Source organism: Sparus aurata, chromosome 17 (assembly GCF_900880675.1).
Source record: "Sparus aurata chromosome 17, fSpaAur1.1, whole genome shotgun sequence".
In the NCBI taxonomy this organism is placed as follows: domain Eukaryota; kingdom Metazoa; phylum Chordata; class Actinopteri; order Spariformes; family Sparidae; genus Sparus; species Sparus aurata.
In genome coordinates this window covers 35,939,319-35,959,276 of record NC_044203.1, presented here as the reverse complement: position 1 = coordinate 35,959,276, position 19,958 = coordinate 35,939,319, and the positions used below count along the sequence as shown (strand labels likewise).

The 19,958-nt window shown below is 42.5% G+C and overlaps 1 protein-coding gene across 2 annotated transcripts; it reads right to left on the bottom strand.

Moving 5' to 3' along the window:
- Positions 1–1,126: 1,126 nt before the first annotated feature.
- hapln2 (hyaluronan and proteoglycan link protein 2) lies at positions 1,127–5,505 on the bottom strand. Of its 2 annotated transcripts, none has more exons than XM_030392783.1 (6): positions 5,289–5,505; positions 5,104–5,208; positions 3,571–3,927; positions 3,279–3,395; positions 3,017–3,199; positions 1,127–1,981 (listed from the first exon to the last, which is right to left on the bottom strand). In XM_030392783.1, the coding sequence occupies exons 1-6, from the start codon at positions 5,320–5,322 to the stop codon at positions 1,704–1,706; spliced, it is 1,074 nt and encodes a 357-aa protein (XP_030248643.1). In that variant the 5' UTR covers positions 5,323–5,505; the 3' UTR covers positions 1,127–1,703. The 2 variants fall into 2 exon arrangements, with proteins under 2 accessions (XP_030248643.1, XP_030248642.1); XM_030392782.1 differs by having other exon boundaries at positions 3,571–3,930; positions 5,289–5,504.
- Positions 5,506–19,958: the final 14,453 nt, after the last annotated feature.

Genomic DNA, 19,958 nt, shown 5'->3' with positions numbered 1-19,958 from the left:
TTACAGGTTTAGATCAGATGATTGTGTCATTAAAAACATCAGTTAACGTTCTGTTTAACTTCTTCTGACATGATTATTAAAGTGGAAATAGACAACTTATCATTCTGAAGTGAATATTGATTGCACAGTGAGTGTAATGGCTGTAGATTGGTTCTCCTGTGCTGTTCAGTCGGCACCACGCTGCATTTTTCACAGAAAAATGAAGGCTGGATTTCAAGGTCATCGTGCGACCAAAACAGGAAGACCTGCGAGGATTAATCTCATTTCCAGAGTCGCAAAGTTGTTCCTCAAACTGTTCATGCAATCGCTCAGAGCGTTTCAACAACCAGTTGAAAGAGCTTTCCAGTATTTGACTGACACGAAGCACAAAGACAAATGACTATAACCAAACGTTTAGCTTCATCCGCCGTGTTTCAGCATCATATGACGTCAACTCTGCGATTTTCTCTGCATTTCCCAGATAGAAACTGAGGTAATGAAGAGCTAGCTGACGAGTGTTCAGTCGATGAATAAGTTTGTTTCCCAGATACCTCCAGGACTCGAGCGGTTCAAAACCCACATACAGTTTGTAACAAATCCTGTCTACTTATTAATACAACTGGGTGTTGATGATAGCACTGAGATTGATGTTTCTCTTTGGTTTGTACCTGCGCTGCAAGTGGTAGCCATGTTCCTACAGCTACTGCTAGCAACAAAACCATGAGGAACCAGAGAGCAAACAAAACAAACATCTCAGTGTGTCTCTGTGGTGTTTCCTGGCTGTGTCAGCGAGCTGGTTGTCTTTGCGACAGCTGTGCCAAAAATAACACCAATTAGGAAAGCTGAGAGGGGAAAGTTGTCTGTTTCCACTTTAATTTAAAGATGCTGAATGAGGGATTGAAGAAAGTTGCTGTGTCTCAGTTCAGGGTCTGCATCCTCTGAAGGACTCGGCCTTTGTGGTCTTTGAAGGCGAGTCCTTCAGAGAGACCTTGTTAACCTCGTCAGCCGTTGTTAAATGTGACGGTCTAGCCTTTGGAGCATTTCCTGGGTGTGTCACCAGATGTTTTACCCTTACGTCATGATTTCTGCCGCCCTGGCCCGCGAAAGTGACGATCTACGCTACGCGATGTCGCCGTTTTCTCTCTTTCTTTCTTCTTTTTCGGGTGCACAAAGAATCTTGGGATATGTGAGGCCACGAAGGATAGCAACAGTGCATCCTCCAGAAACAGGGAAAAGAAGGAGCATTTGGAGGAGCCTTCAGATGGGGACAGACTTCACACGGCATAGTGAAGTAATTGGCCTTCAAATGCTCCTCTGAAGGATGCAGACCTGAACTGAGACACAGCAAATGGTTCGCCGGCCACAACACCATTTAATGTTGGTAGCTGAAAACAACCCAAACATTCAATTTTGACTGTAAAAATGGTTTTATCTGCGATCTAAAGTAGTTCTGAGCATTTTCTCTCCACCAAGTTACAAGAAAATTGAGCCTTTAAACTTTAAAGTAGACTCAAAAGTCCCTGTTTTCAATAAAAGCTCTCTGATTTATTTGAAAAGATTGAATATAACCGTATAATAACTCCTGCTGTAGCTTCAGATCTGAGGTTTTCCTGCTCATTGGTGGATCAAGCTGTAGTAAACACTGTCATGAATTCTGGGCCTGGACTCACATCTCTGTCGAGACGTAAGAAGTGCATCTGTTTTTTGTTTGTTTCCATTTTGGGCTACCTGTAGCAGTAAGCCCCGTAGAGATGCATCGTCTTGTTCGGGAACCCAAACGAGCGCACCCCCGCCTCGGGGAGGCCTCCGCAGCGCTCCCTGGGGTTGCTGATGGGAAACCGCACGCTGCCGTCTCTCAGCCACCCGCCGTCACACTGGTCGTATTTCTGGAAACGCCAGGCGGCGTAAAGATGGCCGACCAACGCCAACTCGGCTCCCTGACGTCTGCAAGCCTTTACCGCCTGGTCGAAGGAGAAAGACCCCGATATGTAGGAGATGGAGCCTGTCGAAAAAAAAAATTAAATCTAGTTTGTCATATTTTTCTGGCTGCAGTGGAAACAAACACGGGCCAAGTATTTTTCCCAGTGAGGAACTTTCCCATCACGTCTCACCAACAGATGTTATTGTCCTCTGTCAGCCTACCATCAGTCCCACTCTCACACTGAGAGTACAGAGTTGACATTTGGTGAAACACTACAAAATTATTGTGAAATAAACAACATCTCTTCACACATCACTGAACGGTGCTGCTCTGTTGGAAATACCAAGAAAATGACGGTGGTATGTTGACAGCGGCTCCTGCTTTGGGTAATACTGATGCCATTGTCCAGATTTTAAGTTGTGAATATCTAACACATTTGATATTTATCTGGATGTCCCTGATGACTCTGCGAGCTTCACATTACCAGATCATCTTGGCTGTATTTCATTAATGACTAAGCTCCCAGATCAGATTTCTCATGTGATTGTCTGGAGCTGTAATTTGTTCCCAGCTTAACACAGATTTTATTAAATTTGATGAATATGTCTTTGTGCATGGAAAAAAGTCTTCAATCTTTTATTTTTATGAGCTAACGAGCCAAAATAAAAGTGCAGCATCGTTTCTTTTATGGACATTTACATTTTTTATTTTCATTTTTGTTCATTTTAATGTCATGGTTTGGGTTTTTTGTTTGTCATTTCCTCTTTACTTTGTAGATTTTATTTCATATGTTACTTGTGTATTTGTGCCCTTGTCCTGCTCACCACTGTTTCATTTATCACAAGTTGTTGTATGTTCCTGATTTATTTTCATAGTTATGTTATTTTTTTTCCTTGCTGCCTTTTTGCTGCCTGCACTTTAGATTTTCTGACTTCATCCTGCCTGTCAGTGAATCGTGCGTCCATTTTTGACACACATAACAACCAGTTATTTAGTTTTAAATGTTCCATTTAAAATTGAGAGCTACTCTGCCTTGGGAAAAGTCCAATTTACTTCTAGCTTTCTGTCAGGAAACCAGACTAATTGTTGATCTGAGCCAAGTCCCTCAAAGCTTACCCGATGTCTTGGAGGTGAAGCAGAAAGCGTCAAACCGATCGTGATTCTTGTCTTTTGGTCCGTAACTTCGGATGCCAGAGAGCATCTCTCCTCCACAGGCCGGTCGAGGGTGAATGATGGGGTAATGAACGGTTCCATCGCGGAGCCAGCCGGCGTTACACCAGTCCAGACCCTCCGTCCACGCTGCAGGAGGACACAGGCTGATTTAAGAGAGCTGAAACAGCTGAAGACAACATATGTTGACTCTTTAGATGTGCGGTACCTCTGAACAGTTGGCTGTATGAGGCTAATGTGCCATCTTGCTGGGCACAAACCTCTTTAGCCTCATGGAAAGTGTATTTGTAGCGGCCATTTTTACTCTGATACGGGAACACTACACCTGGAAATGGAAACCACTTGTTAGTGTTTTTGTTTTTACTCTTGTTTGACCCTAACTATAAACCGTCAGCGCCGATAAAAGTCATTTCAAACACATGTTTTACTGGATGATTCAGTATGTGCCCTCAAAAGTCCTTCAGATCAACATTTTGAAAAGACAAATGGCTTCTTGTTACCTTCTATCCTCAAAGAAATGACGATGTTCTCGTCCTCGATGCCATTGATGAGCTCGCAGCGATACGTGCCGCTGTCTTCCAGCTCCAGATGGCTGAGCTGCAGGGAGGCATCCATGGCGTGAGCTTTCCTAAGAGAAGCCCGGTGTCCGAGATGTCCGTAAGGCTTGCAGGCTTGTGCGTTTGATATCATGATAATGTTCTCGGGCCCGACGTGCCCCGGCTCCAGCTTAGTCCATTTCACTTTGTAATGACTGGGTTTGGTCCTCAGGACGCACGGCAAGGTGACGTTATCTCCCCTTCGGCCAACGACCTCGGCGTACACCAGCGGCTCGAGGAGGTACATTAGCTTCTTGGGCGCTGCTGGTGAAAGAGGATCCAGTAGGAGTCAGTGGTTAGGTGGTTGTTCAGGTGGCATCAATTTTTCTAAATAGATTTAATCCAAACAAAAGAATCTATGTACCCAAACACATACGTAGAAATTTAGAGACGAGCTCGATATACCCAAAAATATTTTTAATTAAAGTCCCTGCGAAACGTCCACCGGAGATTCAGGCAGCTGGTGACGGACTCGTTGGGGATATTGATTGCTGTTAACAGGAACCAATATCCCTGAAGGTGCATTTACCTCCTCGCCATCCACTATACCAGCTCTGCCCGGACTGAGAACACAGTCTCTAAAAGGACTGAGGCCAGTTTTCTGACCAGCAAAACAGTACAGAGGTGGTTTTATCGTCGCTGTTGGCTCCTGACATCCCAGGGCTCATGTGTCAATACTAACCAAGCTTACTAGATGTCAACAGCCACCATGACAATCCCAGGCTTTAAGACAATTTGACATAATGGCCAAATGGGGTCATTACAATGCCATGTGATGCACTGGAGCCCAAAATTACCTTTTCCTATAAGCGTCTGTGAAATGGTAGGTAGAGTTTTTTTTGTCAAAACCAACACGAAAAGAACTCGATCCATTTAATCTGATAAAATTAGGAGAAAAAGCCGGTGGAAGTCTCTATGAACATGCAAAAGATCCAGGTATTTGTTTTTTTTACTATTATATAATCAAACTTTTTCTACTTCCTGCCCCACTGAGCAGCTTTCACAGGGATGAACATGGCGGCCACATACCAGTATCTGTGCACCAGTATACTCCATAAATCACCTTAGTACTGTAAATCGCCTCTGTCATTCTAGGAGGCTGCATATAGTCCCAGTCCATTGGTGTTCATTGGAAGGATGCTGGTTAACAGAAGTTAGCAGCTACTTTAGCGACAAGTAAAGCTATCCGTTCAGCAGTGAAGATATTTTTTTCCATAAAATATGATCTCGTTTGACCAGAATCAGAGGATGAAGTTGGGTTTTTCTAGAGTAATCTGAGGCCCAGTCCCCAAATCACAACTTTTTTGTGACAACACATTTCAACATCGATTTTGACTTGATGTGAACTTGAAAAAAACTCATATTTAAGGTAAAATTAATCAGCTTGATGATCAGAGAAGCATTATTTATTCATCACAGTCACTGTTCATACTCTACCTGCTCTGCTGGGGGTATACATAGCTGATGACCAAGTGAGGCAGCTTGATGTTAATATAAGTATCACCGCACAGTTCATTATGGAGGAAGTCACTCTTCCAGCGCCTACAGTTCATGAGAAAACAGATTCAGTCTTCTTCACACTAATCAGCGACAGAACAAAGACGAAAAACAAGAGTTCAAACCTGTGAAGTTGAGAAGATTCAGGTGTCCAGTCATCCTCCTGCGACATCCCACATGACGACGGTGATTTCAAAGCGTCTGAAATCTTACGTACTTCATAACTTCAGGAAGTTGTCGCGCCTGTTAATCCGTTTGGTCGTCTGACTGAGCCCTGAATGTTGAGCTGTCAGTTCATCTGTCTCACCCTCACCTCCCCCTCTCCCCTCTCCCCTCTCCCCTCTCTCCGGTCATCTGGTCCAGTCTGTTGTCAACAGTGTGTAAACAGGATTGTTGTCCTCTCCGCTCCAGATGTTGATGACCATATGAAGCTCTGACATGCTCTCTTTGTTCACTGTTTGCTATTGATTTAATCTTTGTGATGCAAAGTAATGGTAGTTTTACTTCTTGTGGGTATTGAACCAATTTTACCTATAAAATTGATGATGCAGAAAACAACAACTGCACTGCTTCCAATTGCTGAAAGGTTTTTAAGCCTGTTAGACTTTTTGTCAGAGGCCTGAATCCAGCCTGTACCTGCATCTTTAAGACCTGACCCTGAATTTGACACCAAAACCTGAAGCTCTATGTTTTTTGTATTACATGTTTCTACTTGCTGTTAGATAGACTGAGGCCACAAATTGGTTGCACATTGGAAAAAACATTTAAATTCCTGACTCCAGCTGAAGCGGTCAGTTTGTCACCATTAATTCCCGTCATTGTCCTTTCTTAGGTAGGGCCTTTATTTGTTGGCACTGGCTGTAAGAAATTAACCTACTTCTAACTTAATTTATGACCTCTGTTAACACTTTCCTCGTAAGTTAATGGGGTCAATCACCAGTTTCAAGTCTTTGTCAACACAGCATGTTGTTCATTTTGTAAATTTGGGTCCCATTTATAGTAAAATAAATGTTAAAGCAGGGTATGCTTTCGGGCTTGGCTACACTCTGATGGACAAGTTGCTATCACGTCAAATCCAATCAAGATATCCTCTTCAGCTCCACCATCTCATCCAAATATGGTTGTTTCTTGCTCGTTAAAACCCAAAGATGGCCACGCCCATAATGCAAAACTAAGACTTAAGGGTCACTGTCACACATACGTGAAACCAACAGTGGTGAATTATTACTTCCTGTTCAACGGAGGCGAGGTTTGAGCACAAACCAGGAAACTAATTTCCGTGTCACCACTGGGCGAAGGTCATCAAAATGGTTGTCCACAAACCAACGGGCGACTTCATGGTGGCTCTAAACTCATATGTTAGCAAGACAACTCAGATATACAGTCACCTGGATTACTTTCAGTCCTCCAAACCCATTTCAACCTTTAACATCCTGTAACCTGCTTTATATCCTGGTTTAAGATAGTGGGGATGCATTTAAAGAGCCACATACCTCCAGAAAAAAAAAAGGTATGGAGTGTGAAAACACTTGCTAGCTTGCATGCTCATTGCTGGGTTTCAGTTCTTGCTCATTAGCTATTCAGCTTGCTCGTTAGCTTGATGGTGCCACCAATCCTTTGAATTAACATGTCTTAGGTCATTTTCTAGGTTTCACTAATCTGCAACGGAAATCAAATTCCTGTGGCAAAAGAAATTGTTCAGTAAAATTACTCTTTCGAACTAATTAAATGTGGCAGTAATGATTTTTTTAACCACATTTGACTGATATAAAAGGCAAATTAGCATCCTGGCTGCTATATTGGCTCCGGCGGTCAAACAGCATATTGTAGCGTACAGTGAATACGATGATGAGCCATCGCTGAACCCTGCGGACAACAAGCCCTCCTGTGTTTTCTAACCTTTCCCAGAGGGCCGATGCCAAAGAGGACTATAGTGTGCATTCAGCCATCTTTGTTATTGCCCACACGGCTGTGGGGGGCAGCGGGAGAGGAAGCTGTGTCGGCTCTGGTTTCCTCTGCCGCCGTGGCCCCCGGGCACAAGGGCCGCATTGTGACAGTCACGGTCTCCACGCAGTGACAGCAGGCGGCGGTCACACAAACACGGTCCAATGTGGAAAGAAGATGAAATAATGGGATTCTTCTTGTTTTTTTTTGCTTGTGTTGCTTCTCCATTGTGCTCCGTCATCAATGGGACTCTGTCTTACCCTCCAATTAGTATTCACCCAAACACCTCGAGGTGAAAACGGCCAACCGAGTATCTATCTATCTATCTATCTATCTATTTATTGAAGGTTTAGGAAAAGATGGTCTGGGTTCAAATTAACTACCTGTAACAAAGGATAATTTCTCCCATGTGCAGTCACGACAACCTGATTTATGTCGTGAATTACACTACTGATGTTCGTCTTTGAATATAACTGTTCAACTCTGGAAAGTTGCGGTTCGTCATTAAAGTATTGTGTCATTTCCATTGTGTAGTACTGATCTGTAACTCCCTCTGGACTGATTGCAGTGGATTCAGATCACCTGTTGCAGGTGTGAAGACTCATAAACGAGTGAGAGCAGCTGGAGGAGTTCAGTCAGGATGTGACAACAACCACTTGTGAAGGTTTATAAGAGGTGGGAACACAGTTATTCTGATTTCTGGTTCTGTCCATGACGCTGCAGGCCGCAAAGACCCTGTTGGGATTTTTTTGTTGTCCTTGTTCTTTCCAGTTGAGGGAAACTGTGACCATCAAAAGTCACCTTTCATCGAGGTTACCTGCATCAGGGAAGAAAGAGCATTGCTGCCAGTAGCCTGCCACCTGCAGGTTTCCTTTGGTTTTTTTAATCTCAACTGGACCTGTTGGTACCGGAGCCCCTCTTTACACCTTCAGTTTGTTCCCATTTATTTTCATTAGGGACTAGAATAAGAAATATGTCAGGTCATTTTTTGTGACCCTTTAATATATGTATATATTTTCTGTTTATATTTGTATATTATGTGATTCTCTGCCACTGACTCCACAGAACAAGACTGTGAAAACATTAAGAAAACACACACACAACAGTCGATCCAATCACCGGAGTGAATGCAATTTCTGCAAACCACTGATATGTTGAAACTTTACATGTTTTGTTCTAACTTTACGTTCTTTAGGTTAAATGTTCACTTCTGTGTTGGTTAGGTGAAGGTCATATTTGGCCTGAAATTCCAGGTTCTGTCGGCACAAACGCAGCTGATAAATGTCCTGATGTCTGTCTTAAACATCCAGCGGTTTTACAAACAAATGCTGTGCCTACACCACCTCCTCCTGACATGAAAGTCAGCTCAAATAAATGTTATTTGAACGAGATGTTAAATGTTTTGTGTCGATATAACACGTATGACGGCCATGTTGGTGTCGGTAGTTCACTGAGAGCTTTCAAGAAATAAACACTACCTTGCAATCGTTAAGACAAAATGACTTTCTTGTCTCTCGCCATTAACAAATGAAACACGGTCTAACTGAGGAAACTGGAAGGGGAGGGGCTTACCTGCCTTTCAGCTGAACACAGCTGCACATTTCAATGAGGTGGTGGACGATCCGTCACATGAAAGGAAGTCTCGTTACTCTCTTTGCTCGGCTTCCTTGCGTTTCTTCCTTGTGCAAGGAAAAGTTGCAAGTGAGGTGAAAACTAGGATGTGATTTGAGTAACACTTTTCTCTGGCAGCACCCTCAAGAAAGACTTAATGTACTGCTGCTCAAACTGAAATAGCAAATTTATCATAATGTGGTTTTAGACTGCAGTCTTTAGGAACTGCTAACGGAGATTCAGGGTTCTAATCTTGTCTTAAGAAGTCCAACGTCTTCCCTATCTCTCAATCTAAACTCTGAATACAGCTGTTATACTTCTAAACACTTCATCTTTTTTCCTTCTCAACATCTCTCCTCTCTGTATCATCAGCACCAGTGACGGAGCAGAACAAATTCTGCCCTCTGCTGTATGAAGTCCGTATCAATATGTTGGGAGCTACCGGTCCACAACAAGCCTTCCTACTTGTTTTATTCACTTTATCCAAACACAACTGTCGTGTCACGTGTCATCCTGGCTCTAATCTTTACAAGTGGGGTCAGAGGTCAAACATGATCACAGGATCAGGTTGCAAATCTTGTTTATCCCTAAAACAGACTCAGTTTTAATTTGACAGTTATTTGTGGATGAATATCATGAATCCAAAGATCCCAAACTGAACACTTTCAGTAACATTATGCCATCATGTGGAAGCTTTAAAGCAAATTGTTCATTGTATTATTTTACATTGAACTGAAGTGAGTTCAAGCCCAGAGTTGAAGGCCCTGATAGTGTTTTCCTGGAAAGAGACGAGGATCAGTCAGTTCTGAGCTTCCTGTCACTCAGTCTCTCTGTTTGACTGATTTTCTGTCCTCTGCAGCTGCTGGAAGTTCTCAGTAACGTCTTCCAGCCTGCAGGTGAACTCTGACACTTTCATCTCCATGTGATTGATGGCTTTGTTGCTCTGCTCCTGAAGCAGTTACTGTGAATCACTTAAATCACTCATTCTGATTATTGTTGTTTGTCCTGTTTTAGTTTCCCATTAATCCAGTGAGAACAGAAACAAAGATCTGTTGAAAGCCCCACCCGCCTTCATATTCCTGCAGATTTATGCTGCCATTTGTCTTTAACTGCCGCGCTGACTGACCAAATGTCCCTTTTCATCTGTGTACAGTAGATGAGCGAGGCTGATAAGAGCGCAGGGCGGCTCAGCCTGCAGCCCTGATGGCGTATCAGTTTGCGTCTTGCAACGGTGCGTGACTCGGTTGACGAAAGGCGCGACAAGCGTGGGGGTCATGAAGACGGCCTCGTGGGGTAAAATATGTACTTTCTGACAACAGTTCTCCCGCTCTGAAAGATTCCCCCTGTGAAGACACGCAAACCCCCTGAAACATCCTCAACATTCCTGCAGATGCTCCCCTCTCCTGAAGCGTCGCTGCGACTGACAGTTTCTGAGCGTAGTGACAGATTTGCCCTCCTCACCGCTCAGAAGGTTAAACGCTCCTGACAGCTCGAGAGGCTCCCCGTCTGACCGAGGGGTCACCTGTACCCCCCCTCGTGTTACTCTTGCAGGTGAATGCGGGTTCCTTTTTGTTCTCTTTGCATACCTCACACATGTTGGGCCCTGGAGTCAAAATGGAGTTGGATTTGACCTTCGACCCTCCGTTCTGCAGCAGAACAATGAGCATTTTTAAATAAGCAACATGGAGCCGAGAAGAGTTTTACATTCCTTTCACTCAGTGTCAGTGGAGCAGCTACATGTGTGAGATTGTTGTGTGATTACAGGGAAAATTGTTGACCGAGATACTGAGCGGTTCTTTGTGTTTCTACAAAAAAACCGGTTCAGAAGAACTCATTCGTTAACTCACTATTTTCTCCTTTTGTGAGTCTTTCACCAGGTTGTATTCAGGAGCTTTGTCGCGCTGTGAGTGGTCGACAGGTGAACTTGGGCATTCCTTGTTTATATTAATGTTATATTCCTCTTCCGCCGGACGAATATCCAACTTAAACCCGCTAAAATTGGGCTACATCTGCACTGACTCTGCTGCAGACCCGGGTTTTTACCACCTTGGCTTGTCTTTGATCTGAACTTAAGACCCAGGTGAACACGTTGAATTCTGCCGTGCATTATGCTGATGCGTTATCAACATCCGGTGGTGGCGTGTACATAAAGGAGGACTTTAGGTTGTGGTCTGTTCCAGGACGTTTCATCTCTGGACACAGTGATGGAGGCGGAGCCCGTTCGTTACTTTAAAAGCTGCTCGGAGGTGTTTTGAAGCCCAAAAAGCTTCCTGACTTCCCGACTGAACCTTTTTTAAATTGAACACATTCAGCCACTTAGAAGCAACACGAGCTTGTTGAGTGTTTTGGATCTGTAGCTGCTATATTCTCCAACAACAGTAGCCGCTAACTTGATCTGAACGGATGATGTTCAGTCGATTGTGAGAGTTTGAGAGAATGACGCTGATGAGAGCGATGAGACTGACTCTCGTTATCATTTAATACATTTTTGTGATGTCATATTTCTGCGGTGACCTGATGGTCATGTGGCTGACAGGCATGCAGGCTCCTCCCTGATTGGCTGCTCAGTCACTCAGATGCTCTGCCAGGTGTTGTAAAAGTATTTCATGAATGACTAATTGTGTGAAAAACTGCTGATGGCCTGAAGCACTTTAACATTGTTCACCTTTTATTTTTAAGTTCAAAATGTTTGTACAGTTTTGGGGAAAGCTCTGAAGTCATTTTGTCTTTTTTAACAAAAACAGCTGCAGAGAAGCGGAGAGCATCCGTCCAGACAACGACAGGAGAACGACGTATTGACCTTTTGCCCTCGACGGGGAATGATTTACAGACGAGCCCGAGGCTCCTCAACCAATCACGTAGCAGTTGAGTTAGTTTTGTAACAGACTGACGCCCCATGTGATAGTCACACAGGGAGATATGGATCTGAAAGCAGAGGAGGGAAAGAGATAAGTCAACATTCCCATACCTGTCTTTCTCTGTTTAGCCTGCAGCTCCTCTGGCTGGTTTTCTCTGTGTGCTGAACGCCACAACACAAAACCTCAGAACAATACAATACAGTGTGTGTGTGTGTGTGTGTGTGTGTGTGTGTGTGTGTGTGTGTGTGTGTGTGTGTGTGTGTTTGAATATTTACTGTATCTACAACTCACCTGGAAGAACAAGGACTCTTTATATCCTTCTGGGGAAAGAGGGCATGATAACACAGGCGAGGAGAGGCGGATCATTTATTTAATTTGTTGAACGGTTAATTTAGCTTGTTAACATAATGAAATCACACCTTTTTTGCAGACGTGTGTTCACTTATCTGTGTAAAGAAAATGAAGCATGGATGAGATGACACATATACCCTCTCTGCACTGAGCATGCAGCCCCCACACCGCGGTATAATAGCTCTCCTGTGCATTAGCAAGCTAAGTGTGAAATACCTGCACAGCGCCTTAATGTATGTTATCTCCGTGTTAAATAACAGGCAGGTTTGGTCTTGTTGTTATCTGGTCTGATCTGGTGCCGGGCCTCTTGTAGCCTCCATGGTGTTACTACTGATGCAGCCCCTCCTGCCTCTGATGGGCAGATTGTGTTATCAGCGGGGACGAGGAGCCAGACTGCTGCTGCGCTGATGGAGTGACAAGAGGTATCCACCACTACGACGGCAAAACACATCTGTGGCACGCACGAGTCCACGATGAGTCAGGTGACACAACACACACACTCGCCCTCGTGATTAAATAGAAATATCAGTATAGTCTGGTGACTTCATCAGCAGCTTCTAAAAATCAAACTTGAGTATCTTAAAAGTCTTAAAGTATCTGATATTTAAAGGGATATTCCAGTGTAAGTTTAATCCATGGTCTAAATCACCGTGAAACTGTGTTAGACTCCCTCTCGAGAGATCAAGTTAGCAGACCGCTAATTTACGGAGTTTTATCAACCTCAGAAACGACCGCACGACAACAATACACTGCAGTAAATGGATCCAAATATAAACCGCCACCAAAAAGCCACAAATAATGCTCAGAACAGCACCAAACTTCAGCAACAGTACAAATAGGGTCTCAGCACATAGTCCGGGGCATCTAACCTCCGCTAGCTTAGCTGGATTTCTACTGAAAAGCTGACTAAATTTACCACTCTTCTGCAGCAGCTTCCTGTTGACGGGAAGTCCCGACGAGTCGATTACCGAGTGCAGTAGAGTTCCGCGGCTCATGGATGAAAATGTATGATTATGACTCCATGGAAAAGCAATCAAAGTTCATATGTGTCTTACCTGCCAGTTTATAACAGTTATTATCGAGAGCGGACAGGGAAAAGAACGGAATTGAGCATTTCTAACCGCACTCGGTAATCGTCGCGTCGGGACTTCCCCGACCCGGAAGCTGATGGAGGAGAGTTGAAATCTGTTTTTAGCTTCACAATAGAAATCCAGCTAAGCTAGCGGAGGTTAGATGCCCCGGACTATGTGCTGAGACCCTATTTGTACTGTTGCTGAAGTTTGGTGCTGTTCTGAGCATTATTTGTGGCTTTTTGGTGGCGGTTTATATTTGGATCCATTTACTGCAGTGTATTGTTGTCGTGCGGTCGTTTCTGAGGTTGATAAAACTCCGTAAATTAGCGGTCTGCTAGCTTGATCTCTCGAGAGGGAGTCTAACACAGTTTCACTGTGTGTTAGACCATGGATTAAACTTACACCGGAATATCCCTTTAATGTTGTTAAGTATGAAAAGTTGTTTTCTGCCAGTATGAAAAGGACAAGAAAAATGAAATTGTACATCTATTTACATGCATGTATACTATGTGTTAACTGATTTAAGACATTATCGGATTTGATTCTTTTGACTCCGAAACAAGCAATCTGTAACTATAGGAGTAGTACTTAAAGTTATAAAATAAAAATAGTGGGCTGAAAAGTACAATATTTGTCTCCAAATTGTGGAGAAGTGGAAGCACAAAGCAGCTGAAAATGAAAGTTTAAGCACCTTTTATTGTAATTTTTACTCTGATTTTATCCATTAAGTTTGATTCCAATAATCAGAAAAATGCTAAATACTGTCCCGGTCGAACATTGGTTGACCTCTACTAGACAGTTTGTAGATACCAACTAGACTATAAGTTGCATCTGTCAAAAAAATGCGTCATGAAGAGGAAAAAAACATAATCTCACCTGACTATAAATTGCATTTATTTCACAAAATCCAAGACCAAGAACAGACATTTAATCTAGAAAAGCAAGTTATTCAACTACACAATAGCACACAGAACAACAGGCTGAATAGGGGTCCAGTATGTTAACGAAACACTTTAACAGTTATTCAGCTACACATTAACATAAGAACATACCTGGGAGGCTGAATAGGCTAAATTAACACAACAAGCCAGCGAGTGCAACAAGTAAGTTACCGTTAAGCAAGTTCACCAAGTTCTGGATCTTATTCAACATCATTGAATCCACTGAATTCTTCATCCTCAGTGTCGCTTCTGAACAACTCCGCCAACTCCGGAGGAAAATGAAGCGCAAATTATATTTTGATATATAAGTCGCAGGACCAGCCAAACCAGGAAAGAAAGTGCGACTTACAGTCTGGAAAATACGGTTTACTTTTATCAAAGTAATATTTTAGCACGGTATCTTTACTTTTACTTTGCTTGTTACAGCACTGAGTTGGCGTTAAACTGAGGAACAGGTTGTTGTTGTTGTTGTTGTTGTTTCTCTGGTCAGTCACAGATGAGCGTTAGCAGCATGCTAGTCTCTCACTCATTCTACTTTCATGTTTTTAAAGCAACTACAATCGTTACTTCCGATGGACTCAGGACTGAAAACAACACTTCTGAATCTCTCAAAAGCAAGTTAGTAGTTAGCAAACAGTTACTCCAGTTTCAGCGTGTAGTCGCCAGTTTGGACGTTTTTAGATGGGATTTTGAAAATAGTTGATGCAGACAGAAGAATGAAGGGGTGATAGGTGACCAATGAGATACCAGCTGTCTACATCCTGCACATCAGACTAGCAGCAGGCTGGCATCTGAGGGTCTATCTGCAGATACATGCTGTGTCTCAGTTCAGGGTCTGCATCCTCTGAAGGACTCTTTGTGGTCTGTGAAGGCGAGTCCTTCAGAGAGACCTTGTTAACCTCGTCAGCCGTTGTTAAATGTGACGGTCTAGCCTTTGGAGCATTTCCTGGTTGCGTCACCAGATGTTTTACCCTTACGTCATGATTTCTGCCGCCAAGGCCCGCGACAGTGACGATCTACGTCATGCGACGTTGCCATTTTCTCTCTTCCTTTCTTCTTTTTCAGGTGTGCAAAGAATCTTGGGATATGTGAGGCCATGAAGGATCGTAGCGGTGCATCCTCCAATAACAGGGAGAAGAAGGAGCATCTGGAGGAGCCTTCAGATTGAGACAGCCTTTGCACAGCGTTGTGACGTAATCGGCCTTCAAATGCTCCTCTGAAGGATGCAGACGCTGAATTGAGACACAGCAAGAGAGTCGCTACAGGACAAACCTTCAAAGTGGCATCACAAACTTCTCAGTTATCTTAGGGGGAAAAAAACATGCTACCAGAAGGAATCAGGACAGCTCAGGCTCAGATTATCAGCTCAGTCGGCACCAAATGAGAAAAGATCCAGGGAGAAGTGTAGAAAACTTAAAAAATAAAAAGAATCATGAGTGAAACAAGGAGACGTTTGTTAATACAGCTGAATGAATGAGATTGTCAGCCATGGGATAAGATCTGTGTCTATCCTCTCTTATATTAAATGATTATGATGATTATAATATCATTACTGTTCCTGACATTTTACAATACGGATGTGATATTGGGCAGTAGTTCAGGTTTTTCTCTCCTGGCGGCTTTCAGTCAGCTGTGTAATCCAGTGGAAAACAAACAGAGTTACAGAGTTACGGACAATTTAATCTAAGTGAGCTGCTTGAATTTAATACAGCTTTGTTTTGATTGTGAGCAGAGATATGTGGATGTATTTTGCAGCTCTGTGTTTTCTCTGTATATGAATAAAAATGTCTTCAGCTGCTAAAATAAATTGATTTGTTCTGTTTGTGCACAAATAAATGCCTCTGCTCCAACATCCAGCTTCACACTCACTTTTCATTTTACATACTTTTATTTAAAAATATTAACTACATCTGAATCATTTTGACCAGCTTGTTCTGATTTAAAGTCACATGTTCTGATCTGGAAGCGACTAACTTCTCATCATGTGATACGGTGTTGCATCATTTACAGTGCAATCGAAAGTATTTGAGGAATCGTTGAGGATTATCTACAATCTGACGTGACGACGGCGACGCTTTGTTTCTTTACCATCACGAGACTCACAAGACTCATGCAAGACTGCGAGTGCCACGAGTTTGTTCTGCTGAGTAAGAATCGGAGCTAAACAAATATTTTAAAAGTTTGACTGGAATGACGGCAACTCTTGGCACGTCTCCGAGATTATAAGACTGCGAAGAAGAAAATGCTAAAAGGAAAGACTTTAGTCTGACACAAATATGGAGCCAAAAAACTAATCAAGGAAACTAACTAATCTATTTTAGAGGTATTCATTAAAGGAACAGTTCCCCCAGATATGTAAATCCTCCTCCTGATGATATTCTGAGATCACAAACTGATTTGAAAGCTTAAAGGGATATTCTGGTGTAAATTTAATCCATGGTCTAAATCACCGTGAAACTGTGTTAGACTCCCTCTCGAGAGATCAAGTTTGCAGACCGCTAATTTACGGAGTTTTATCAACCTCAGAAACGACCGCATGACAACAATACATTTGATGCCTCGAAATATGTGCTGAGACCCTGTTTGTACTGTTGCTGAAGTTTGGTGCTGTTCTGAGCATTATTTGTGGCTTTTTGGTGGCGGTTTATATTTGGATCCATTTACTGCAGTGTATTGTTGCTGTGCGGTCGTTTCTGAGGATGCTAAAACTACGTTAGCTAGCGGTCTGCTAACTTGATCTCTCGAGAGGGAGTCTAACACAGTTAAACAGTGAGTTAGACCATGGATAAAATTTACAATATCCCTTTAAACCCTTTTTTTTAAGCTGAAATCTTCACGGTAGCTGCGAGGCTAAGAGAGTTAGCTTGCACTGTGCAGCTTTTTCATATACTGTAGATTTTTGGGCGAATTATTCCTTTAATACCTCTTGAAGCTTTAACTGCTTATTGAATTTAAATATAAAATTGTATTTAAAGAGTTTGCAAAATCTTTTTCCTTTTTTTATTTTGCACTCCAAGAAATCTCAAAGTGTTGTTGTGTTGCTACTTTTAGATACTGTGACCTTTTTTATATTTGTGTTATTTATTAATTAGTATTGAATGAATCAATCTTTAGTGCCTGGATAAAAGAACATTTGTTTTTAACTCAGCTCATCAGATCGTTCATTTGTTCTCAGAAAGCTGTCGACTGTTTCTCATCGGAGGTCCGTGATCGCGTCTTTTCCATTTGATCTGATGAGATTACGAAGCTTTTAACATGTTTTCTAACAACTCATCACTTCATTGTCTTCAGAGGTCAGAGGTCACAGAGACATTACCTGAGGTGTGATTACACACTGAGCAGCAGCAGTTGGGTTTAATCTACACCTGTGGACTTCAGCCTGACCACAGTTTGAAGTGACTCCACGTGAGAACGCCGGTTTTGCTCGAAGGCTTGTTGTCTTTAGGGTAAAACCTGTAACTCTAACTGACGAGATGAAGCGATGAGGAACGAGAACAGTTCAGTGGAAAAGACAGGATGAGACTTGCAGACGAGTGTGAACAGGTGAAGATGTTCCAAGTTCCTGTGATCAGCCCAGAAATGTGACATGAGCTAATGGGTTTCTTCCAAAAGACAAGACTGCGACTGCACGAGTCAGCTCCTCTCCTTCAGAGTACAATACATGGATTCATTGTTATCTTTAGGGTCATGTTTCTTTTTTATGCTAACGTGAAATAAAAGAATACGACTTCCTGAAAACTGGCTCCTGTTCAAAAGGAGTGCACGAGAACTTCTTTAGTAAACTTCAAACTCCTCTGAATGGAAACACAAGCTTGTTTTAGTACTTCACGTTAAAGTTTTTAATCTTTTCAACCAAACCAACAATATTTATTATTTTAGCTTCTAGTCGCAGTTACAGTAAATTCACATTTGTGGAATACATGTACTCAGAATAAAATCAGCACCACTGATGATAAAAAGCTCTGCAGGAGAGAGTCGGTGCAGATCCAGACCACCTGGAGTCTCATCAGGTTCTGCTCTGATCCGGAACCGTTTACAGACGGGAGGAGAACTCAGAGACGACTTTGTAACTTCTGGGATTAAAAAGTGGATTTATCTTCACTCCTGTTTATTGATCTGACTGCAGCAGTGATCCGAAGGTGTTTCTGTTCTGTGATGTCGACTGCTGACTGGAGCTGGAGGGGAAATGGACTTTACTCCATGAACGTAACGTTACAGAGAGGAGACAGAGAACCAGAACCAGAACCAGAGTCTCTGCTGAGTAAGTATTCAAACACTTGCTAATTTGCAGCTAACGTACGGTAAAGTAATCTTATCCCCAAATCTTGTTATTCATGTTACGTTTGGTTTCCTTTGCCGACTTCCTTCCTCGATCTCAGACTCTCTCCTGGTCCAGTTTAAGGCCTCATATTTCTGTATTTTTTTAACTTGCACTCACTGAATATCTCCTGTTCTCTCAGTCTACACCTCATCCAGACTTCCTGCCTGCTGATACACATCTAACACTGAGACGCTCATCGCTTCAACCAACTCATCCTGGTTTGTCTTTACAACAAACTCTGGTGAACTCGTCTCAAGAGTCTGTTCGTCTTCTTCTGCGTCCTGACTCTTATGAATGAAGAAATCATGACAGAAACATAGAAAAATCCAGAAACATAGATGTTGACGTCCTCATGAGGTGAATAAAAACACATTTCAGAACGAAAACAGTTCCTCCAAATGCGAAAGAACCAATTTATAACCAATAATGACACTTTTGGTTGGTGGACGTTGACATCTACCAACACAGAGCGTCAGTATTTGACGAGTTGAGAATGAGACATGAACTCTCTAACAAATTGGACCTTTTTTAAAGGATAAATGTGACGTCACTATATTTTTCTAATTGCAGACAAATGCTATGGGAATAAAGATGACGTCAACACCTGGTGTGACTTCTCTAATCCGCTTGTTGCTAACGCTGAGCTAATGGTCCCTAAATCTTTAAGAACTCCTCACAAATATGTGGTTTCTCTTTTTAAGAAGGTCGGCAAATTTCTGTTGTAGAATTTTTCAAGCAAACAGGAGGAAAAGGTGCATTTGTTGGGGACTACTTTCAGTGGCGGATTAATCCACATCTCGTGACAATAACAAGACATTATAGAATATGTGTCTTTTTATCCTTTTTACTGGTGACAGATGGTGAAGCAGACGTGAAGACCTTCGTTCATGTCTCCTCTGTGACGCCTTTGGTCTCAAGTGCGAATAGTTAAAATTCCCTAAAATCAAAACAACATTCCTTTCAGTTCATTCACCTTTCAGTTAAAAGCCGTTGCTGTCGATGGAGGATGCAGATACAGCTGTGAGTGACACGTCTTATCAGAGTTTACAGCAGGAAGAGGAGGAGCAAAGAAAAAGTGGACCTCGTCTTTAACCCAAACACCCGGACAGCGGTTATGATACGCTTCTGATATTTTTACATCAGCGATGGGGGTGAAGCTGTTACATATTAAACTAAATGAGGACCCGAACGCAGACCAACATGGGAGCCAGGAGTGGGAGAACAAAATGCAAGCTTCAATAAATGCAAAGCTGAAATATGTAAAACTAGGGAAACTAAGCAAACCAAAAAATCAGTCACAAGGACCAAAAACAGTGTATTATCTAAACGCTAAAAGTACAAAGTACAAAACAAACGAGAACCAAGAAACCAAAATCAGAAACATGCCAAGCAGATGAACAGAAAACATCACACAGATGAAACAAACTGACAAACACACAACAAGAGACACATGAGGGCATGGTTTCAAAATAAATATGAAATCAAACAATAAAACCAACCTAGGATCGTGATAAAAGCGTTAGCTAGTAATACGTATTGTATCACAAGCTCTTTTTAGATAGAAAAGGCGGCACATTTGCTCCAAGGTAAGGACGGCAATGTGCCGGCCTGTCTTTCTAAAACCGAGGCGTAATATTCCTCCTTTTCCAAAAGGAGATAGGTGTAAACATGTGACGTGACGTGAAGCTCGAAGTTG